General features: G+C 42.1%; 1 protein-coding gene across 1 annotated transcript; it reads right to left on the reverse strand.

Moving 5' to 3' along the window:
* Positions 1-15,599: 15,599 nt before the first annotated feature.
* Positions 15,600-19,937, reverse strand: LOC127635317 (XK-related protein 9-like). Its single transcript, XM_052115248.1, has 4 exons — positions 19,710-19,937; positions 18,527-18,908; positions 17,738-17,922; positions 15,600-16,423 (listed from the first exon to the last, which is right to left on the reverse strand). Exons 2-4 carry the CDS (start codon positions 18,817-18,819, stop codon positions 15,798-15,800), a joined length of 1,104 nt encoding a protein of 367 aa, XP_051971208.1. The 5' UTR covers positions 18,820-18,908; positions 19,710-19,937; the 3' UTR covers positions 15,600-15,797.
* Positions 19,938-21,761: the final 1,824 nt, after the last annotated feature.

Below are 21,761 nucleotides of genomic sequence, written 5' to 3' on the forward strand. Positions count from 1 at the left end.
ATTCTGGATATAACACAGACTTTTGACATACAGGCAGCAAATGGGGAGAGCATGCCATACACAGGTTGGGTCGAGGTAACTTTTAGATTAGCTTCAGGGGCTGTATCCAACACAGAAGTTATAGTCCCCACACTTGTAATGAAGGGTGGTAAGCTTGTCCAACCTATCATTGGGTCTAATGTGATTAGGATTATTATAGACAGTGAACTGAAACAGTCAAACACTACTTACAGGGGAGGGTTAAGTAGAACAGTAAGGGCAGCATTTCCAGGCCAAGCAGCGGCTTTTGTAGAGCAGGTAACTGCTGTTGTAGAACAAGTTAGCACCACACCAGTGGAGTATATAGTCAAGACAAAAAGGGAGAGGATTAACATACCAAAACGCACATCAGTCAGAGTTGAGTGTCATGTAAATATGGATTCCCCACATGAAGACAACACACTTCTCTTTGAGCCAGATGTGAACCCCCGCTGGACAGAGGGACTCGAACTATGTGGCATGATCATAAATGTAAATAAGGGCAGCAGAAAACCCTCTATTACTGTAAGCGTGCAGAATATTACAGAGCATGACATAGTGTTATCAGGGAAAACTGTAATGGGGACTGTTCAGCAGGTCCAAGCAGTCTACCCCGCCTCCATACTAGAGGGGTCCCGCCCTCCACCTTCAGCTACAACAAATCACATCAGAGCTGAAAAGGACCAGACTACAGGCAATGTTTGGGATCCACCTGTGGATCTGGGCCACCTCAGTGAGCCAGAACGAGAGGTAGTTCATAAGATGTTACGAGAGGAGTGTGTCTCCTTTTCAAGAACAGAGAATGATATCGGTTGTATAGAAAAACTTCAACTCAGCATCTCCCTGAAAGACACAGAACCTGTAGCAAAAGCATACCTCTCTGTGCCTAAGCCACTTTACTGGGAAATGAAGGACTATTTGAATGACCTCATCGCTCAGGGTTGGGTGGAGAAGTCTAAATCACCGTACGCATCACCAGTCGTGTGCGTTCGAAAAAAGACGGTAGTCTCCGACTGTGTGTAGATTTTCGTGAAGTGAACAGAAAGACCCTCCCTGACCACCAGCCTTTCCCCAGAGTGCAAGAGATAATGGATGGCCTAGGAGGAAACTCATGGTTCTCTCTTTTGGATCAAGGGAAAGCGTACCATCAGGGCTTTATGGCGAAGGAGAGCAGACCCATGACCGCTTTCGTCACACCATGGGGTCTCTATGAGTGGATCAGAATCCCCTTTGGCCTGATGAACGCTCCAACCGCCTTTCAGCGCTGTATGGAAGAATGCTTGGAGGGGCTGAGGGATGAGATCTGTATCCCATATTTAGACGACACCCTGGTCTTCAGTAGAACTTTCGAGGATCATGTTGAGAATGTGAGGACAGTGCTACAGCGGCTACGGCAGCATGGGATAAAGTTGAAGCCAAGTAAGTGTGAAGTGTTCAAGCGTGAGGTCCGCTATTTAGGGCGCATCATGTCTGCTGAGGGCAGTAAGATGGATCCAGCTGATACTGCAGCTGTTAGAGTTTTAAAGGAGAAGAGGCCACGGACTGTGGGAGAATTGAGAGCAGTCATGGGGCTACTGAGCTATTACCGACAATATATTAGAGACTTCTCCCGCATTGCCAACCCTCTTTATTCCCTAATGGAATTAGACCCTGTCCCAAATAAGCAGAAGGACCGTAACGTAAGGACAAAAAGAGTGAAAGGAAAGCATAAAGGGACACCATCACACAAGCCAATCACATGGACTGAAAAGCATCAACACATATTGGAGAGATTGATTGATTGTCTGGTTGAGCCGCTGATACTTGGATTCCCAGATTTCAACAAATCGTTCATCCTACACACAGACGCTTCACAGCAAGGCCTGGGTGCAGTGCTATATCAAGAGCAGGAGGGGAAGCTTCGTGTAATAGCCTATGCATCTTGCACACTGACCAAAGCAGAAAAAAACTACCATCAGGGAAACTTGAATTTCTGGCTTTGAAGTGGGCCGTTACAGAGCGCTTTCGAGACCACCTAATCAGCTCATCTTGCATTGTGTATACGGACAACAATCCACTAACCTACATGCTATCGACGGCCAAACTGAACGCAACAGGACATAGGTGGGTTGCCGAATTAGCAGACTTCGACCTGCCAATAAAATATCGCCCGGGCAGAGAGAATTGTGATGCTGATGGTCTTTCAAGAATGCCCTGTGACATAGAGACGATGATTGAAGAATGTTCAGAGGAAATGTCCTCCCCTTCTGTGCAAACTACAGTACAAGCTGTGGAGATGAATGTTTCACATACTGTGTGGTCCATTATGGCTACTGGGTGTGCAGAAACGGATGAGGACATGCCTATGCCCCTTTCAAGAGCAGCTCTCTGTCAAGCTCAAAAAGATGATCAAGATATTGGCCCCATCATCGCCTGTAAACAGTCAAATGAGAGACCTGTAGGACAGCAGTTAAAATCATTCGGTGCACAGAGCAGGTGTCTCCTCCGTGACTGGGAGAAACTCAGCTTTGATGGAGAGGGGATACTTCACAGAAAGACTGCAACCAGGACACAACTTGTTCTCCCTGAAATATACAAGTCAACAGTTATGAGACAGCTCCACAATGACATGGGACACCAATGTGTGGAACGCACAACATCACTTGTTTGGGATCGCTTCTTCTGGCCACACATGCAGAGAGAGATTGAACACTATGTCACTCAAACCTGTACCTGCCTTAAACAGAAAAAACCCTGTCGAGAAACAAAAGCTCCACTCACACCGATTGTCACCTCTCAGCCATTCGAGCTTGTATCCATTGACTTTCTGCATCTGGACAAGTGTAAAGGTGGATATGAATACATATTGGTAATCGTAGATCATAAAACACGCTTTGCACAAGCCTACCCCACCACCTCGAAATCTGCCAAAAGTGTAGCTGATAAGATCTTTAATGATTATGCGCTGAAGTTTGGGTTCCCCCTGAGGATTCATCATGATCAGGGAGGGGAATTCGAAAACCAGTTGTTTGTACAGCTGAAGAAGAACTGTGGAGTGATGGGCTCAAGAACCACACCGTACCACCCACAAGGTAACGGGCAGGTGGAGCGCCTAAACAGAACACTATTGCAAATGCTGAGAACGCTCACAGAGAAGCAGAAGTCAGATTGGAGAGAGTCGTTGCCCAAGCTTATCTACGCATACAACAGCACTCGATGTGAAGTCACAGGTTTCTCCCCCTTCTACCTCCTGTTTGGAAGATCACCGAGATTACCTGTGGACTTATTATTTGGCTTGACACCAGAGACTGGGACTGCTGATCATCAGGAGTATATGAGAAGGTGGAAAGAACAGATGCAAGAGGCATATGAGATCACAACGGCAAATGCAAAAAAATGTGCTGATAAGAGTAAGAGAAATTATGACAGCAAAGTGAGGAGTTCTGTACTGCACGAGGGTGACCGGGTTCTCGTCAGGAATTTGACACCCAGGGGCGGAACAGGGAAGCTCCGAAACCACTGGGAGGAGTGCATTCACAAAGTTATCCGTCAGGTGGGAAAAGACATGCCCATATATGAAGTAATACCAGAACAAGGCAAAGCGAGAGGACGTAGGATACTGCATCATAACCTGCTGTTGCCATGTGACCATTTGCCACTGGAAATACAATTGAAACCAGCTAAAGAAAAAAGACAAATCACAGCATGGACCCGTAAAGGAAGGGAGCAACAACACCAAGAGGCAGACATTGAGGATAGTGATGAAGATGACTATGGATACTATCCGCCCAGGGATCAGCCTCTCCCTGTGATACAGCCTGAAGTATACACACCTATACACACACACACACGTTGAACACCTTTCACAGGATGCTGAGCCTCAGCAACAGGACATTTGCCAGCTGGAGCAGAATAGTGGAGATACACTGACAGAGAGGGACACATCAGGACAACAAGAGATTATTGCTCAAGAGGACACTGCTCTGGAGGAGAGAACGTCTGCAGTGCAGTCACCTGTTCAGAGTGGAACCCACTGTGGACATGAACAGCGATACCAGCGACCTGTAAGAGAGAGACGACCTCCAAGAGTCTTCACATATGACCAGTTGGGCAATCCTGGTTGTTACAGCACTGGATTCACAAATAACACCATGCAGTGGTACCCACCAGTCCCTTATAGAGCCATGCAAGTGACAAGTGCATGGATGACTCCAGTACAGCACTTTGACTACCAGCCTGTTGTTGTACCAGGGTACTGAATGTTGAAAACGCACTCACACTCATTCATTATACACTCATTGATGGACTGTTGAACGGACTGAGTGTTAACACTTATCCATTTTCACATACATTATACACTCATTGATGGACTGTTGTACGTACTGAGTGTTAACACTTATCCATTTCCACATACATCATACACTCATGGATGGACTGTTGGACTGAGTGTTAACCATACACATGCACACACATTCATTTTTCACTCAGTGATGGACTGATGGACAAGTGGAGTGCTAACATATACACTACACACACTCCTGGACTTTTGAATAAGCTGAGTGCTTGTATACGAACTGTTGCAAAGGTGATCTGGTGACATCATATGTACTGTTTACCTGCATTCATCATTACCCATCTGTTGGTTGGGATGACGGGGACGACATCTGTGTTGAAGGGGAGTATGTAAGGATGATAAGAATTATGTAATACTGATACATTGAATGGGTTGATATAAGTTAAAAGATACTTAAAATTGTCCATAAAAAGGGTAAAGTAAAAACTGTTAAGTTAAAATGCTTTATGTTTGGTTAAGAAACTGATCATTCAATTCTTTTGAAATACAATTAATAGGCACATGGATTAGACTACTTTTATGCTGATTTATGTGATTTGTGGAGCATCAATAATTTAGCACCGATTCACTTTCATTGTATGGACCAAAAGAGCTGAGATATTCATCTAAAAATCTTAATTTGTGTTCTGCAGAAGAAAGAAAGTCATACACATCCAGGATGGCATCAGAGTGAGTAACTGATGAGAGAATTTAAATTTTTGGGTGAATTATTCCTTTTTAAGCATGATGTAGCCCCTGTACCAAACAACTTCTCCCATGCCTGCTCTACCTCCTCTATTGTGCAGGACATGACGTGCCAAGTGATCATGCTTATTTAGCATTTTTTTTGCATTCCTTGCATTGTTTGAACATGTTTTATGCACAACAATAACGCTCTGTCTGCATTAAGGGAAATTTAGACCCTACACATAAACTGATTTTAATGTAACTTTTTCATGCATTATGATTTAAAATGTGATCAGTGTATTGAAAATAACTTTTTAATCTTTTCATTCCTGTTATCATGTACTTTTTTTGGGGAATCAGATTCATGTAGTGTTTATCATAGATAAATTATGTATTTTAAAAGTTGGCATAAAGTGTTTATTATAATGGGGGCATAGGTTCTGCAACTCAGTACTCATGAGTACTTTTAAATGAGCTACACTTTTACTCTTACTTGAGTAGTTTTTAGGACAGCAATTGTTTCTCTACTCACACTAAATCTTTTGGGAAGTAACAGTACTTCTACTTGAGTATGATTTTTCAGTGCTCTTTCCATCCCTGATATTTACCCACTCATTTTTTCCTTTTAAAATTTGATGTTAAAAAGCAAATTGATTAATACACCCAAAAATGCCTTGGACGTCATTGTTCTGCTTACAAAGACCATACACTGCCAGATTAACCTGAAATAACACATTCATAGTTTGATTTGGCCCATGAAGCAACCATACCAAGGCAATCATTAATGAATGCGCTGGTTTTTAATGTAAACACTCTATAAATGGGACATTGTTAATTACCGTGAACAAATAAACCTATTTAGAGGAATGTACATTTTTATTTTTTATTTGACATTTACACAGCCAAGGGCAGACATTTGTTTTCATTTATTCTGCCATTAGGATCATTTTGCCATGGAACACGTCATTTATAGAATGATAGTCCAAACTTATATCTACAGGATTGAAATCAAAACCACAATTTTTTTCTGGAATCACAAACATATTTCCCTCAAAATTCTGTCAATTAAAGTCATTACAAAACATAGAAGTGCATGTGTTAGTTTACGTGTGCATGTACATGTGCATCTGTGTCTGTGTGTCCCCCCTCTATATGTATGTGATCTTTAACATCCTGTGAATGAGTTCCAGGTGTGTGTATGTGTGGTTTGTGACATAGCCCACCTCAGAGCAGCAGTGATGTTCTCGGTCTTGAGTGCTTTGCTCTTATGCCTTGTTTTTCTGGCATATGAAAACAGGCAGTGTCAGGTCTCTGGTAATGGCTGACCTCACCATAGCTATGCTACAATACAGATTGCCTTTCCTTTCTCTGCGTACGTATGCCAACTACAGTTCTCGTTTACAAAAATGCCACTTAAAAAATCCAAGTTGCCATGAAAAACAAAACAAAAAACAGCATAAACCAGCCTGAGCTGATAAGCTGGACTTAGCTGGTCTACCAGCTTATAAACCAGTCTGTTTGCTGGTTTTGGAGGGTTTAAGGAACTAGCATGGCCAGGCTAGGAGACCAGCTATGTCCATCAAACCAGTTTTTCAGCTGTTTTCTTTTTTTATTGTTATTTTTTTATATAAGGGGTAACAGACCATTGTTTAAACTTGGATCCAAAAGTGTTTTTCCAAAAATACAGCGCAGTTATGTCTCACCAGCTACATGTGGACTTTATTTAAAGTCTTTCCGGGAGAAATGTAGTGCCACTCTGTGATCAGAAAGAAAGTGATTGGATTTAATTAAACTTTCCTCTTTTACCAATCTGTCACTGCCGGGCCTAATTTGTTAGCATGTGCACCCTGATTAAAGGACCTGTAGTGCCTTTACGTACCACACCGATTCATGCTCCAGCGTTCCCATTCTAGTGAATTCTCTAGCTATGAGGCAAAACCCCCAGTGTCAGAATGTAGCCTGCATAGACATTTACAGATTACTATTGCTGCTAATGTATCTGTGCTCGCTGCCACAAGTCAAGTCATAATAATTAAAGACACACTGCATCTCAAGCGCACATTAATCATGCTTTATATGGACTTTGAAGCTCTAATGGAAAACAGCCACCCGTACCGCTGCCTTCATTTTTATTGTGCTTGGACAAATTGTGGTGAGTGTATGTTGGTATGCCCCATTTCTGACTGGCTTTTACAGGAAATGGCAATAAGAAAGGCAAAAATAAACTTGAGTGAATCAGGGAGACAGGCGGCGGTTGATTGACTCACAGCAGACAAAACAATGCCTGGTCTGTATCATCTGTATCTTCTGAGATATTACTAAAGACTAATCAAGATATTATAGTAAAATTACATTAAATCTTTATGTCGGGTCAATTTAATATGTTTACAAGATTCAGTCATTAGATTTTATTTGTATCTAGTAATAACATATTCATGTTTTATATGCTGCATGTTAACTGATAATACAGAATTATCAAGATATTCAAGTTATATTAAGTTATTTAGGTCAGCTCAATTTTAATGGTTCACTGATTGTAGTAATGAGCTTCATTGCCCATTTTTATATTAACCAATATGACACATTCTGCCTATCAAAAACACTCATTTAAACATGATTTATAAAATGTAAATGTTTGAATGAAAACTAAGCCTGTATATTTCTCTAGATGGTTTTAATATACCAGAATCCTGATTTGTCTGTAACTTTAAGAATTTAACACTATGCAAATGAAAGAGTTGCTTTATCTCTTGTCAATGAAGTCTACTTTTAAAGGGATAGTTCTCCCAAAAATGAAAATTCTCTCAATATTTAATCACCCTCATGATATCCTAGATGTATGACTTTTTTTCCCAGGTTTTTTTCTTCACCAAAGCACATTTGAAAAAAATAAAATGAAAAATGTCTCAGCTCAGTAGGTCCTTAAAATGCAAGTGAATGGAGATTTCTCTTTTGAAGCTGCAAAAATCACAGACAGTCAGCATTAACGTCATCGATACAACTCCAGAAGTTAAATGAATGGTTTCTAAAGCAAGACTTAGGGGGCTTTCACACTGGGCAAATTTGCTTCGGTCCGATTCTGAGTGCAATTGTTCCCGGTGCCCCCCGCAGTGTTGGTCTGGTTTCACACTCACTTGATTCTATCGAACCCCGGTCCATTAAGTTCATCTTACGTCATCACAAACACGCATGGTGAACACAACACAACTCATTATACTTTGTTTTTTGGTGCCATTATGCACAGCAGAGTGAATGACAACTGCGTATATGTGTGCTTCATGGTGTAACTCATCAGATGTCCAGGGGAAGGTGGCTTGCTGCTGCTCACAAATGCCGTTTTTGAAGAGACTGCTGATTGCAAGGAATTCATTTGCATCTTTGTATACACTGCAAGCCTACTCACGCTCATGCCAAGGTGAAGTTATCACCTCTGTCATCTGCTATTATACCCTATATTTATAACCTATAATAGTATTTATATATAGTATTTATTAGGTGTATAGATAGATAGATAGACTGACAGTGTTTATAGTGTTGATTGTACTTGTATGTTATTGTGGTGCAGTTACTTTTTTGGGACTTTCAGGAATGTATGGATACTCGTGTGTTGTTGAAACTAATGATGTCATCACTTTACTTCCTGAATGAGTGCATACCCGAGTCCGAGTTACTTTCACATTCACGTGAATTGCGCTACAGCTCCATTGCAACCAAACTCAGACCACCTCCTACAGGTATTCTCTGGTGTCACGGTGCACACCCCGGTCCATGTGACAGCTTTCACATTACCAATTTTTCATGCATGCCGTGCTCTTTTTCGAGCTAAACTGCCAGAGTGAAAGTTTTCACTCTAATTTTCTGAGATTCTGAATTTGGGGTTTTCATAAGCTGTAAGCCATAATCATCAAAATTATATCAAATAAAGGCTTGAAATATCTTAATTTGCTTGTAATGAGTCTGTGACGTAATGAAGCTAGGAAGCAAGTTGCAAGTTGACAATTAGTTTATTGACAGTCAAATTGAGAAGATAGGGGAAAAGTCCGGGGTGATGGTCTAGTGGCGCAGAGTCTCCAATGGTCAGATGATCGTGGTGAGAAGAGTGAAGAGAAGTGTTGAACAGACACGGCGAATCCGGGTAACAGCAAACAGGACACGAAACAGGGACAACGAGAGAACTGGACTGGAACTCTGAAGAGCGAACAACACCGGACATCACAAACAACGATCTGACAAGGAGATGAGAGAGTGGTGAGAATTTAAAGGGAATGGGAATGAGTAACAGCTGGTGAGAGGAGTGATTGCGGCAGAGCGCTAATCATGGTGCAAACAACACGCCCACACATTCACGCACCCACACAACACACACTAAGAACAAGGCACGAGACAAGGAAGCGACATAGGATTAAATACCGTGACAGTACCCCTCCCCCTAGGAACGCCTCCTGGCGTTCCCAGGCTCCCTACCTGCCGATTGTAGTCATCGATAAGGGAGTGATCCAGAATGTCTCTGGCCGGTACCCAACCTCTCTCCTCCGGACCGTAACCTTCCCAGTCCACCAGGTACTGAAATCCGCGTCCCCTCCGTCTTGAGTCCAGAATACGGTTGACCGAATAAGTAGGTTCCCGTCTACGAGTCGCGGCGGGGGAACCGGAACCGGCGGGTTAATCGCGGGAATAAAAGACGGGTTTTATTTTGGATACATGAAATACGGGGTGAATTCTCCTGTACGCTGGAGGAAGGTTGAGGCGGACTGCCACCGGACTAACGATCTTGGTGACAGCGAACGGGCCAATAAATTTAGGTGCAAGTTTATTAGATACGGAACGTAGAGGAATGTTCTTAGTAGAAAGCCACACTTTTTGACCAACGACGTATACGGGAGGCCTAGACCGGTGGCGATCAGCTTTGGCCTTGGTGCGTGACCCCACTTGGAGTAGAGTCTCCGGGCCCTAGTCCAAGTGCGGTGACACCTCTGGACGAAGGCGTGAGCGGAGGGACCGCGACTCGGATTCCAGACTAGGAAAAATAGGTGGCTGGTAACCTACACTACACTCAAACGGAGATAGGCCCGTGGATGATACTGGTAACGTGTTGTGGGCGTACTCAACAAAAGACAGTTGCTGACTCCATGAGGAAGGATTCTTGGATACCAAGCATCGTAACGTTCTCTCCAGATCCTGGTTGGCTCGCTCAGATTGACCATTGCTCTGGGGATGAAACCCTGAGGACAGACTAACAGTCGCTCCCAGTAATTTACAAAATTCTCGCCAAAATTTGGACACAAATTGGGGTCCTCTGTCAGAGACCACATCTGTCGGGAGGCCATGTAGCCGAAAGACGTGGTCAATGACAATCACCGCTGTCTCCTTGGCAGAGGGTAATTTGGGCAAGGGAATGAAGTGGGCCGCCTGAGAACCGGTCCACCACGGTTAAAACTACCGTGTGTCCCTGTGAGGGTGGGAGGGCGGTGATAAAATCTAGAGCGATATGGGACCAGGGTCTCGATGGCACCGGCAGCGGTTGAAGTAACCCGTCTGGGGGTCGATTGGAACTCTTACCAGTGGCGCAGACTGAGCAAGCCAAAACAAAACTGTGAACGTCACGAACCATCAAAGGCCACCAGAATCGTTGCTTGACTAAAAACTTAGTTCGATTAACTCCTGGATGACAAGCCACATTAGAACAATGTCCCCACTGAATAACGCTGGACCGTAACCCCTCCGGCACAAACAAACGGTTCGGTGGGCACCGAGTCGAGGCGTTACCCTTCTAAGGCCGTCTTGACCTTCGATTCGATCTCCCATGTGAGTGTAGAGATGAATAGAGTCTCTGGTAAAATGCACTCGGGAGTAGACGGGCGTTCGGAGTGATCAAAAATACGTGATAAAGAATCGGGTTTGATGTTCTTGGAACCCGGGCGATGCGAGAGTAAAATCAAAACGACCGAAAAAAGAGCCCACCGAGCCTGCCTGGAGTTTAATCTTTTAGCTGTGCGAATATATTCCAAATTCTTGTGATCGGTCCAGACGATAAAAGGTACCCCGAACCCTCCAACCAGTGGCGCCATTCCTCCAAAGCTAACTTGACTGCCAACAACTCTCTGTTACCAATGTCATAATTACGTTCGGCCGAGGACAAGCGATGAGAAAAAAGCAGCGCAAGGGTGTATCTTGTCGTCTGAAGGAGAACGCTGGGATAGCACTGCGCCTACCCCCACCTCTGATGCATCGACCTCCACCACGAACTGACGTGATGGATCAGGGGTTATCAGGATGGGGGCTGAAACAAAGCAACCTTTCAGTTTGGCAAGCGCAGCCTCAGCTGCGTCTGACCACCTGAGCGTTGTTCTGGGGAGGTCAGGGCGGTCAGAGGTGTGGCTAGTTGACTGAAATTGCGAATAAAGCGCCGGTAGAAATTGGCGAACCCCAGGAATCTCAGTAGGGCCTTACGAGACTCTGGACTTGGCCAATCTACCACAGCCTTGATCTTCTCAGGATCCATGCGCATTCCCTCAACCGACACGATGTACCCTAAGAAAGGAACAGACTGTGCATGAAAAGCGCATTTCTCCGCCTTGACAAAAAGCCCATTCTCTAGCAATCTCTGAAGCACTAGCCGGACGTGCTGCACATGTTCCTGGAGAGAAGAAGAAAAATCAATATGTCATCCAGGTAAACATATATGAACTGATCAACCATGTCTCGCAGCACGTCATTGGCGAGTGCCTGGAAGACCGCTGGGGAGTTGGACAAGTCGAGCGGCATGACCAAGTATTCAAAGTGCCCCTGGGGGTGTTAAAAGCGGTTTTCCATTCATCCCCTCCCTGATGCGGACCAAATGATAAGCATTACGTAAATCCAATTTCGTGAAGATGGATGCTCCCTGCAACCTCTCAAAAGCTGAAGACATCAACGGTAGAGGATAAGTATTCTTTACCGTGATGTTGTTCAGCCCCGGTAATCAATGCAAGGTCGCAGAGATCCATCCTTCTTCCCCACAAAAAGAATCCGCCCCGGCTGAAGAGGAAGGGCGGATGAATCCATTAGCTAGAGAATCAGAAATATATTTCTCCATAGCCTCCCTCTCTGGAATCGAGAGTGAATATAACTTGCCCTTAGGCGGAGATGTACCTGGCAATAACTCTATGGCACAGTCATAGGGGCGATGTGGAGGAGAGAAGCCGCCGAGACTTACTGAACACCTCCTTCAGGTCCAGGTACTCAGCGGGCACGTTAGATAAATCCACCGCCTCTTCCTGAAAAACAGGGACAAAAACAGACGAACAGGCAGAAACAAGACAAGACTTATGACATTGAGTGCTCCACGCTGACACAGACTTAGACTGCCAGTCCACTTTAGGGTTGTGATGGGTGAGCCAGGGATGACCAAGGACGATGGGGGCAAGAGGAGTGTCCAGTATGTAGAAGGAGATGGTCTCGGTGTGATTGCCTGACGTGACGAGAGTGATGTCTTCAGTGGCTAGGGAAATGGTGGGAAGTTTCTGGCCATTGAGGGCGTGAACAGCGATCCGGTGAGTGAGAGACTTGAGGGGACTTGGTGGTTGAGTGCAAAAGTGTAGTCCATGAAATTTCCTTCGACCCCAGAATCCAGAAGTGCTCGACAGTCGTGGACGGTGATTAGACCATTGAAGACTTACCGGAAGGAGGGTAGATGTGGATGAGGTCTTCTCGGCGGAGATCCCACCCGATAGTAGCCTCATACTTGCTATCGGGCGGATCCCTTTTAAAGGACAGTTGTAGGCAAAATGTCCAGCACCACCACAGTACAAACACAGTCCCTGGGATCTCCGCCTTTCCTTCTCCTCCCGGAAAGCCGGGCTCGACCCACCTGCATGGGCTCGGGATCACAGACGGGGCTGAACGCGTCCCCGCCTCCAGAACATTGACCGCCTAATCCTCTCAAGGGGCGGTTGGTTTGTACTCGCTGTTCCATTCTGGATAACCTTGCGTCCACTCTAAGCGCCAAGGCGATCAAATCGTTTAGCTTGGTGGGGAGATCCATGGCGTATATCTCCTTTTGGACGCGATCAGCCAGCCCATGCAGGAACATGTCCCACTGCGCCTCCTCGTTCCATTGGCTCTCCGCCGCTAGCGTCCGAACTTCGATAGAAAAGTCTGATACAGATCTCTCCCCTGACGCAAGTCGGCCAGCACTCTGGCTGCCTCTCTACCGGAGACAGCACGGTCGAAAACTTCGCTTCATCTCCGCGGAGAGTGCTTGAAAAGAGGTGCAGCATTCATCTTGATTCTCCCACACCGCCGTTCCCCAAAGGGCCGCTCTCCCAGAAAGTAGCGTCAGGACAAAAGCGACCTTGGTTCTTTCATCACAGAATGTTCTGGGTTGTAAAGAAAAATGCATTGAGCATCGTGTTAGAAAAGCTCGGCAAAAATTAGGTTCACCTGAATATAGCTCTGGAACCGGTAGGCGGGGCTCCGACTGGGAGGGGGCTGGTGGTGGTTGAGGAATCAGCGGTGCGGGTGGCGCAGTGGGAGCTCGCAGAAGTTGAATTTGCTGGGTGAGTCCGGACACCTGCGCCACTAGAGCCTGGACAGCGCGAGCCGTGTCATTGAGATTCTTCTCCTGGTTCTCCATACGAAGTCTGCTGTTCATCACGAATTCTTCTAGGCTGTCTGAATTGTTACTCGCTGCTTCCATCTTGTGGTCAGATCGTTCTGTGACGTAATGAAGCTAGGAAGCAAGTTGCAAGTTGACAATTAGTTTATTGACAGTCAAATTGAGAAGATAGGGGAAAAGTCCGGGTGATGGTCTAGTGGCGCAGAGTCTCCAATGGTCAGATGATCGTGGTGAGAAGAGTGAAGAGAAGTGTTGAACAGACACGGCGAATCCGGGTAACAGCAAACAGGACACGAAACAGGGACAACGAGAGAACTGGACTGGAACTCTGAAGAGCGAACAACACCGGACATCACAAACAACGATCTGACAAGGAGATGAGAGAGTGGTGAGAATTTAAAGGGAATGGGAATGAGTAACAGCTGGTGAGAGGAGTGATTGCGGCAGAGCGCTAATCATGGTGCAAACAACACGCCCACACATTCACGCACCCACACAACACACACTAAGAACAAGGCACGAGACAAGGAAGCGACATAGGATTAAATACCGTGACAGAGTCTATATAATATATTAGTTTCACCTTTTAAGTTGAATTACTGAAATTAATGAACTTTTGCACGATATTCTAATTTTTCGAGTTTCACCTGTCTTAGACATGCAGAATCATAGCAATAGCAATATCCATGCAGACCAGAATTAATTTATCATGAAAGGGAGTAGAATATTTTGTTTGGTAATAAAAAATAGAACATGCAATTTACTCATGAACACAACATTAAAGACTCCAGCAAAGAGCCACAGTGAAGTACAGAGACTGTGAACATATAATAAATACAGAAAAAAAGAAAGATAAATAGACAAAGTATATAGATTTATAATAAACTCTGTTTAGGTTTGTTTTTTTAATATGATATCAGTAAGGGAGAGTGTAAAATAGTTTGCAAACAAAGAATAAAACATATGTAAAGAAGAAAAGTATACTAATGTTTATTAGAAAATTCTACTGTTGATTAAAAATGTGGCCACTTTTCTATTTTAATCCTTTCTCTTCACTCTCTTTTTTTCTGCTTCTCTCAATCTTTCTCACTCTGATATGTTGCACAATATTGTGATGCAGTCAAAACTGAATTGGATTGGTTTATTATCTTTACATTAGCTATGAAACAGCCGATCTGCAGTTGATCTCACAGCCTCTTGGTCTCACTAGTAGCAGATATAGTCAGGGTCAAGGTTCACATGTCCTTCTCCTTAAGCCGACATACATGTCCACACGAAGGATTTGTGTAAAGTTACATAAATTTGCATTCAAATCGTGGTGTTAATTGCAGTCCTGACCTTTTTCATTTTGTTATACATGTTGATCACTTGCTCCATTGAATTTGTGTGTGTGTGTGTGTGTGTGTGTGTGTGTGTGTGTGTGTGTGTGTGTGTGTGTGTGTGTGTGTGTGTGTATATATATATATATATATATATATATATATATATATATATATATATATATATATATATATATATATATAAACTAGACTTCTACTAGACTTCTATATATATAGTATAGAAGTCTAGAAGTCTAGTTTTTATGTACTCTGAAAATGAATTTGAAGGTGTAGTGCACCAAAAGACAATTTTATGATCATTTACTCACCCTCATGTCCAAACCTGGATGACTTTTTTTGTTAGGCCAAATCACTATCTCAGCCACATTCACTTTCATTGCATGTTTTATTCTCCATACAATGAAAGTGAATGGTGACTGAGGTTGTCCCAAATATTCTGCCTAACATCACTTTTTGGATGAAAGAAAGTCATACAAGTTTGAAACAATATGAGGGTGAGTAAATGACAGAATGTACATTTTTTAGAGAGCACTTTTTAAGGATTTTTGGAACAACAGTGCCATCTTGTGTTATAATTGTGGTACTAACAAAAGTGATCAGAGGTATGTACTTGTAGAGAATGAATTAAAGTCAATAATCTCATCAGCAGAAATTTTATTCATAATTTTTACAGGTTCAGTTTCATACCTGTAAAATCAGATATCTTCCTTGGCAGCTTTCAAACATTTTTATAGATTTTAAACAGATCCTACATTATCAATTCCATCATATAATGTCTTTATAAATAACTATAAATAGCCAGCTTTTTTCAGTTGTCCAGTTCATTAGTTGATAAGCAAGACAATTATATTTTAAAAAAATTGTTTAAACGTGTTTTTTCTGTCTTTTGCTCATTTCTTTCCATTCCATCTATCTCATCAGCCACCTTACGAGGGTGCAGATGACTGTAATAGATTCCCAGAAAACCCAGTCCAAGTGAATTTGACATTAATATAAATAAAATTATGGGCAAGAAATAATCAGTCCCCTCAGATTCTGGTTTGAAAAGGCACAACAGAATAGGTGCTGCCAGGTTTTGACTCACACTGAAAATGTAATACGTTGTCATGGGAACTTTGGTGTTCTCTCCTTTAATGTTAAAGAATGTGAAGATGAGGATGACTCCAACAGTGGCTCGATAAACATATTCAAGGACTCGTGAAGTGCAGAAGTCAGTCTTTTCCAAACAAGCCCAGAAGGTTCCCAACAGCCATATGAAGGCCATTGCTAGAGTGCTGAAAGTGGACAGCATGATGAAGAGGGTGAGGCTGAGGATTCGGGGAGTTATGGTTAATACCTTGTAGAGTAGATACACAACTGTGGGGATTCCACAAGGCATCTCGTTAACGTGAGGTAGAGAATGACGTAAACAGCGGCGATAATCCACTGTGGACCAGGCGATGTTGAGGAAAGACACAGCCATGCTGATATCTAAAAAAATTTTTTAAAAAAGATTAATATTTTTTTTTTAAATAATTAATCTGATTTCTGCTCAAACTGCAGATGTATATCGCTCATGCTGATATACAGTATGCAGTGGCCTAAGAGGATTTGAACAACTAAGCAATACTTAAAAAATGTAGGCTACAGTATGTATGTTATTGTATTCTATATAAAAGATATAAAAACAAAATATCAAACTAGCTGGGATTAAGAAAGATCGAACAAGTACACTTTAAAGCACACAAAAGTATGGTCCAATAGATATAGTGTTCAAAATTATGACAAAAAGTATTTGGCCACTTTCTGGTTTTCCATATTTCCATGAGGAACTGACTTCATACAGTAAATGAGTAGAACAAAAAAATATATCACATTTTTTAAAATGTATTATTTTATAAAAATAGTAAATTTAGTATACACTAAAATGAGAAATTGGTTAAACATAGTTGTATTGGGAGCCTGGGTCAACTACCACCCCTGGGGTCGTGAGTTCGAATCCAGGGTGTGCTGAGTGACTCCAGCCAGGTCCCTTAAGCAACCAAATTGGCCAGGTTACAATGGAGGGTAGAGTCACATGGGGTAACCTCCTCGTGGTCCCGATTAAGTGGTTCTCGCTCTCAATGGGGTGCATGGTAAGTTGTGCATTGATCACAGAGAGTAGCATGAGCCTCCGCATGCTGTGCGTCTCCGCGTTGTCATGCACAACGAGCCACGTGATAAGATGCGTGGATTGACAGTCTCATAAGCGGAGGCAACTGAGACTTGTCCTCCGCCTCCCGGATTGAGGTGAGAAACCGTGCCACCATGAGGGGCTACTAAGTAGTGGGAATTGGGCATTCCAAAATTGGGGAGTAAAGGGGATAAAAGAAAAATATAATAAAAAATGTGTGGTATAAGTGGTATAATTTGCTAGAAAAGTTAGTTATTTCTTAACTAACTAATTAAGAAAGTTATTTCTGAGAAAAGGTCTATTTCTAAAAATTATATATTATATATAATAATAATAATAATAATAATAATAATAATAATAATAATATTAATAATTGGTATGATGTTTTGTTTTCAAATGCAAAGACATTCATAGATTTTTAAGTTTGGCAATTTTAAGTGTCCAAATACTTTTTGGTCCTTTGTATCTTTGAATTAAAATTGTATTAGATGAGTACCTTACTGCAATTTAAAGACAAAATTGTTAAACAGAATATTGTAAAATGATAGAAAATCAGGCCAGGGATGCATAAGAAAGTGGAACAAAATGTACTAGTGCTTCAGATCCCTATCTCAACAAATCTATGAACTCACATTGCAGAGTAGAGCGATGGTTGTGCTCCAGGATGATATAGAGTTGTAGAACAAGTTGAGGAACGCTCTCAAGGAACGTTTCGAACAAGCGGAGCATGCTCAGATCTGTAGCGAAGTCGAAAAGCCGTGACTGGACTTGGTTGAACCAAAGGGCTTTAAAACCTCTTTTTATCAGATCAAGATACCTAAGGGTGAAAGAGAGATCAACAGACATCATTCATTTGGAAATGTGTGCCTGAATGATACAGATTCTGTGCATATGTAGGTACTGTGGGCCCATACATTTTTTGGACAATCAAGTGCAGCTTTATGAATGAATTGTATTGCTTTGGATAATATTGGATGCAGAGAAATTATACTAGACATTATCTCTGACCTATTTTTTTAACCATCTTGTCCCAAGTTCATTTTAGAGGCCATATGAAGTCAGTTCCCCTCAAGTTTGCACAGGTGTCCTAGCAGACTAATCACAGATTCAACACATTCATTTCCACAAAGTTTGACAACCAAGTATCCAAATACGTCAAAATGGAATATTTTAAAGGAATTATTTTTTTGTATTATTATTTGAAACCAAACAAATTGTTTGTGAAATGTTTTCTTTGAAAAGTGTATTTGTGCTATATTTAAAATAAAAGCCACTTGGTTCGATATTTTGTTATATAATTCAAAGGCATTCATAAATGTGTAGCTTAAGTGTCCAAATACTTTTTGTGGCCACTTTAAAGTAAAGAAGTCCATTCCTGTCCTCCTTATTTGTATGTTTAGGTCTGATTAAGTTAAAATTACCTTGTAATTATGCCTATCTGCAGTACATGTATCCCAATCAGATGGCCAGTGGACAGGCTGTCTTCTTCTTTATCTCTTTTGTCATCATTAAACCATGCATAACTGAATATCTGTATGCATAAAGATCCACTCAGTATAAACACAAGAGTCAATGCAGCCCAGGTGAGATGTCCGGCTCTGAAATATTGCACGGTTAACAAGAGATCGGATCCAATGTCTCCTAGATAGAAAATAAATCCGATAATGGTGCATAGCCACCGAAATGTGCTAAAGTCCCCTCTAGTAGATGTCATGACCGTGTTTTATGGCATTTGCTGAATGCTGAAGAAGGTAGAATTTCCAAGAACAGTTGGTGGACTCATCCTCATCATGTCTTCATAACCTACATAGAAACAGAAAGTCATACAGAAATTAAAACACTAAAATGTTGTACAGCTAAACTAAAATTCAGCTGTGCATGAACTGAATGAATTAATTCTTATGGATTCAGTTCTTCATGTGTCCACAAATTTCAGGTTACATCTATTTGTTGTGATTATATCTACAGTATGTATGTGGACTTTGTCAAGTTTTGGTAAATAATAACCATATCGTGATAGTCTAAGGAATACATTGTGGCACAAATTGCTGCGTTTACCCAAGGAAATTGTGTAATGTGTACAAATTATGGAACACACTATTCTCGGTTACAATAAACTGTTTTCACACCGTCTGTTTTCAGAAACAATTGCTTATTCTGACTTACAATATGTCATCAAAAGTAGGACTACTTTTTCACAGATGGGCTGACATACAGTTTGTCAGCTTATTCATAAATATGTTATTAAATGTTGTAATATTTCACTTTGTATATGTCTTTTTTTTTTTATGAAATGTGATATAAAAATAAGCTTAACTTGCCCTGTCCATCATTTTCTAAGCTCTTTTTTTGGTGTACTATTACAAAGTAAACCAAGAAGAAACATCCTGAAAGTACTTGTAGTAAAATTACACCCTGTCATATTGTAATATACAGACCTTTGATTGAATATTCAGGTTAAAAATCTCTAGATCATATGCTTGTTTATTATACATGAGCCATAAACTGTCATTTTACAGTGTTCCCAAGTGTAGCATTAAATCAATACTTTTACTCTTAGAGGCAAGGAAAGGCTCAAAGTGTAAAATCCCATCCGAAACTTACCTGGGCTTCTAGTCTTCTTCCTCTTCAGTTCATAAGTGAAGATCAGCCGCAATGTGATTTCTCATAAACCAGCTGACAGATCAAACCACACCCTTCCTGCTCTAATCCAGCAGTCGCCGTGTCTTTAGATGCATGTATGGGGTTTCCCAGTGTGTTAAGAAAGCAACTATTCTATCCCTGCCACTTTTTATTAATGGAACATCAAGAAGAGATCTCTACCCTTCTCACCCTTCCATTCTCTGCTTTTTCATGTTGGCAAACTGCTCTTTATGTGGGTTTGGCTACTTTGTAGGAAAACAAAATGAAACACAGGAAATGTCTGCTCTGGCATGCTGCTCTACACATTCCACAGTATGTACTTGCAAGTAACTGTACTTCATGTTACAAGGGCCTTATCTCTGCAGATTTCTGCATAATTTGGATGTCTGTCATTCACAGAGTTTTACACATCTTCCACCCCATGCAAAATTTCGACTACTCTGATTAGGCTTTGGGTTGTCAATGAGTACAGTCAGGTCCATAAATATTGGGACATCGACACAATTCTAATCTTTTTGGCTCTATACACCACCACAATGGATTTGAAATGAAATGAACAAGATGTGCTTTAACTGCAGACTTTCAGCTTTAATTTGAGGGTATTTACATCCAAATGTAGGAATTACAACAGTTTGTATATGTGCCTCCCACTTTTTAAGGGACCAAAAGTAACGGGACAGATTAACAATCATAAATCAAACTTTCACTTTTTAATACTTGGTTGCAAATCCTTTGCAGTCAATTACAGCCTGAAGTCTGGAACGCATAGACATCACCAGATGATGGGTTTCATCCCTGGTGATGCTCTGCCAGGCCTCTACTGCAACGGTCTTCAGTTACTGCTTGTTCTTGGGGCATTTTCCCTTCAGTTTTGTCTTCAGCATGCTCAATTGGATTCAGGTCAGGTGATTGACTTGGCCATTGCATAACATTCCACTTCTTTCCCTTAAAAAACTCTTTGGTTGCTTTCGCAGTATGCTTCGGGTAATTGTCCATCTGTACTGTGAAGCGCCGTCCAATGAGTTCTGAAGCATTTGGCTGAATATGAGCAGATAATATTGCCCGAAACACTTCAGAATTCATCCTGCTGCTTTTGTCAGCAGTCACATCATCAATAAATACAAGAGAACCAGTTCCATTGGCAGCCATACATGCCCACGCCATGACACTACCACCACCATGCATCACTGATGAGGTGGTATGCTTTGGATCATGAGCAGTTCCTTTCCTTCTCCATACTCTTCTCTTCCCATTACTCTGGTACAAGTTGATCTTTGTCTCATCTGTCCATAGGATGTTGTTCCAGAACTGTGAAGGCTTTAGATGTTGTTTGGCAAACTCTAATCTGGCCTTCCTGTTTTTGAGGCTCACCAATGGTTTACATCTTGTGGTGAACCCTCTGTATTCACTCTGGTGAAGTCTTCTCTTGATTGTTGACTTTGACACACATACACCTACCTCCTGGAGAGTGTTCTTGATCTGGCCAACTGTTGTGAAGGGTGTTTTCTTCACCAGGGAAAAAATTCTTCGGTCATCCACCACAGTTGTTTTCCGTGGACTTCCGGGTCTTTTGGTGTTGCTGAGCTCACCGGTGCGTTCTTTCTTTTTAAGAATGTTCCAAACAGTTGATTTGGCCACACCTAATGTTTTTGCTACCTCTCTGATGGGTTTGTTTTGATTTTTCAGCCTAATGATGGCTTGCTTCACTGATAGTGACAGCTCTTTGGATCTCATATTGAGAGTTGACAGCAACAGATTCCAAATGCAAATAGCACACTTGAAATTAACTCTGGACCTTTTATCTGCTCCTTGTAAATGGGATAATGAGGGCATAACACACACCTGGCCATGGAACAGCTGAGCAGCCAATTGTCCCATTACTTTTGGTCCCTTAAAACGTGGGAGGCACATATACAAACTGTTGTAATTCCAACACCGTTCACCTGATTTGGATGTAAATACCCTCAAATTAGAGCTGAAAGTCTGCAGTTAAAGCACATCTTGTTCGTTTCA

This window comes from Xyrauchen texanus, chromosome 42, assembly GCF_025860055.1.
Source record: "Xyrauchen texanus isolate HMW12.3.18 chromosome 42, RBS_HiC_50CHRs, whole genome shotgun sequence".
NCBI lineage: Eukaryota > Metazoa > Chordata > Actinopteri > Cypriniformes > Catostomidae > Xyrauchen > Xyrauchen texanus.

Excerpts from the sequence above, each read along its gene's own strand:
- LOC127635317 (XM_052115248.1), bottom strand. The coding sequence starts at position 18,819 with ATGACATCTACTAGAGGGGACTTTAGCACATTTCGGTGGCTATGCACC. Across the intron at positions 17,923-18,526 it reads CAGATAGGCATAATTACAAG|GTATCTTGATCTGATAAAAA; the intron begins GTAATTTTAACT and ends TTTCACCCTTAG. Across the intron at positions 16,424-17,737 it reads CCATCGCTCTACTCTGCAAT|ATATCAGCATGGCTGTGTCT; the intron begins GTGAGTTCATAG and ends AAATTTTTTTAG.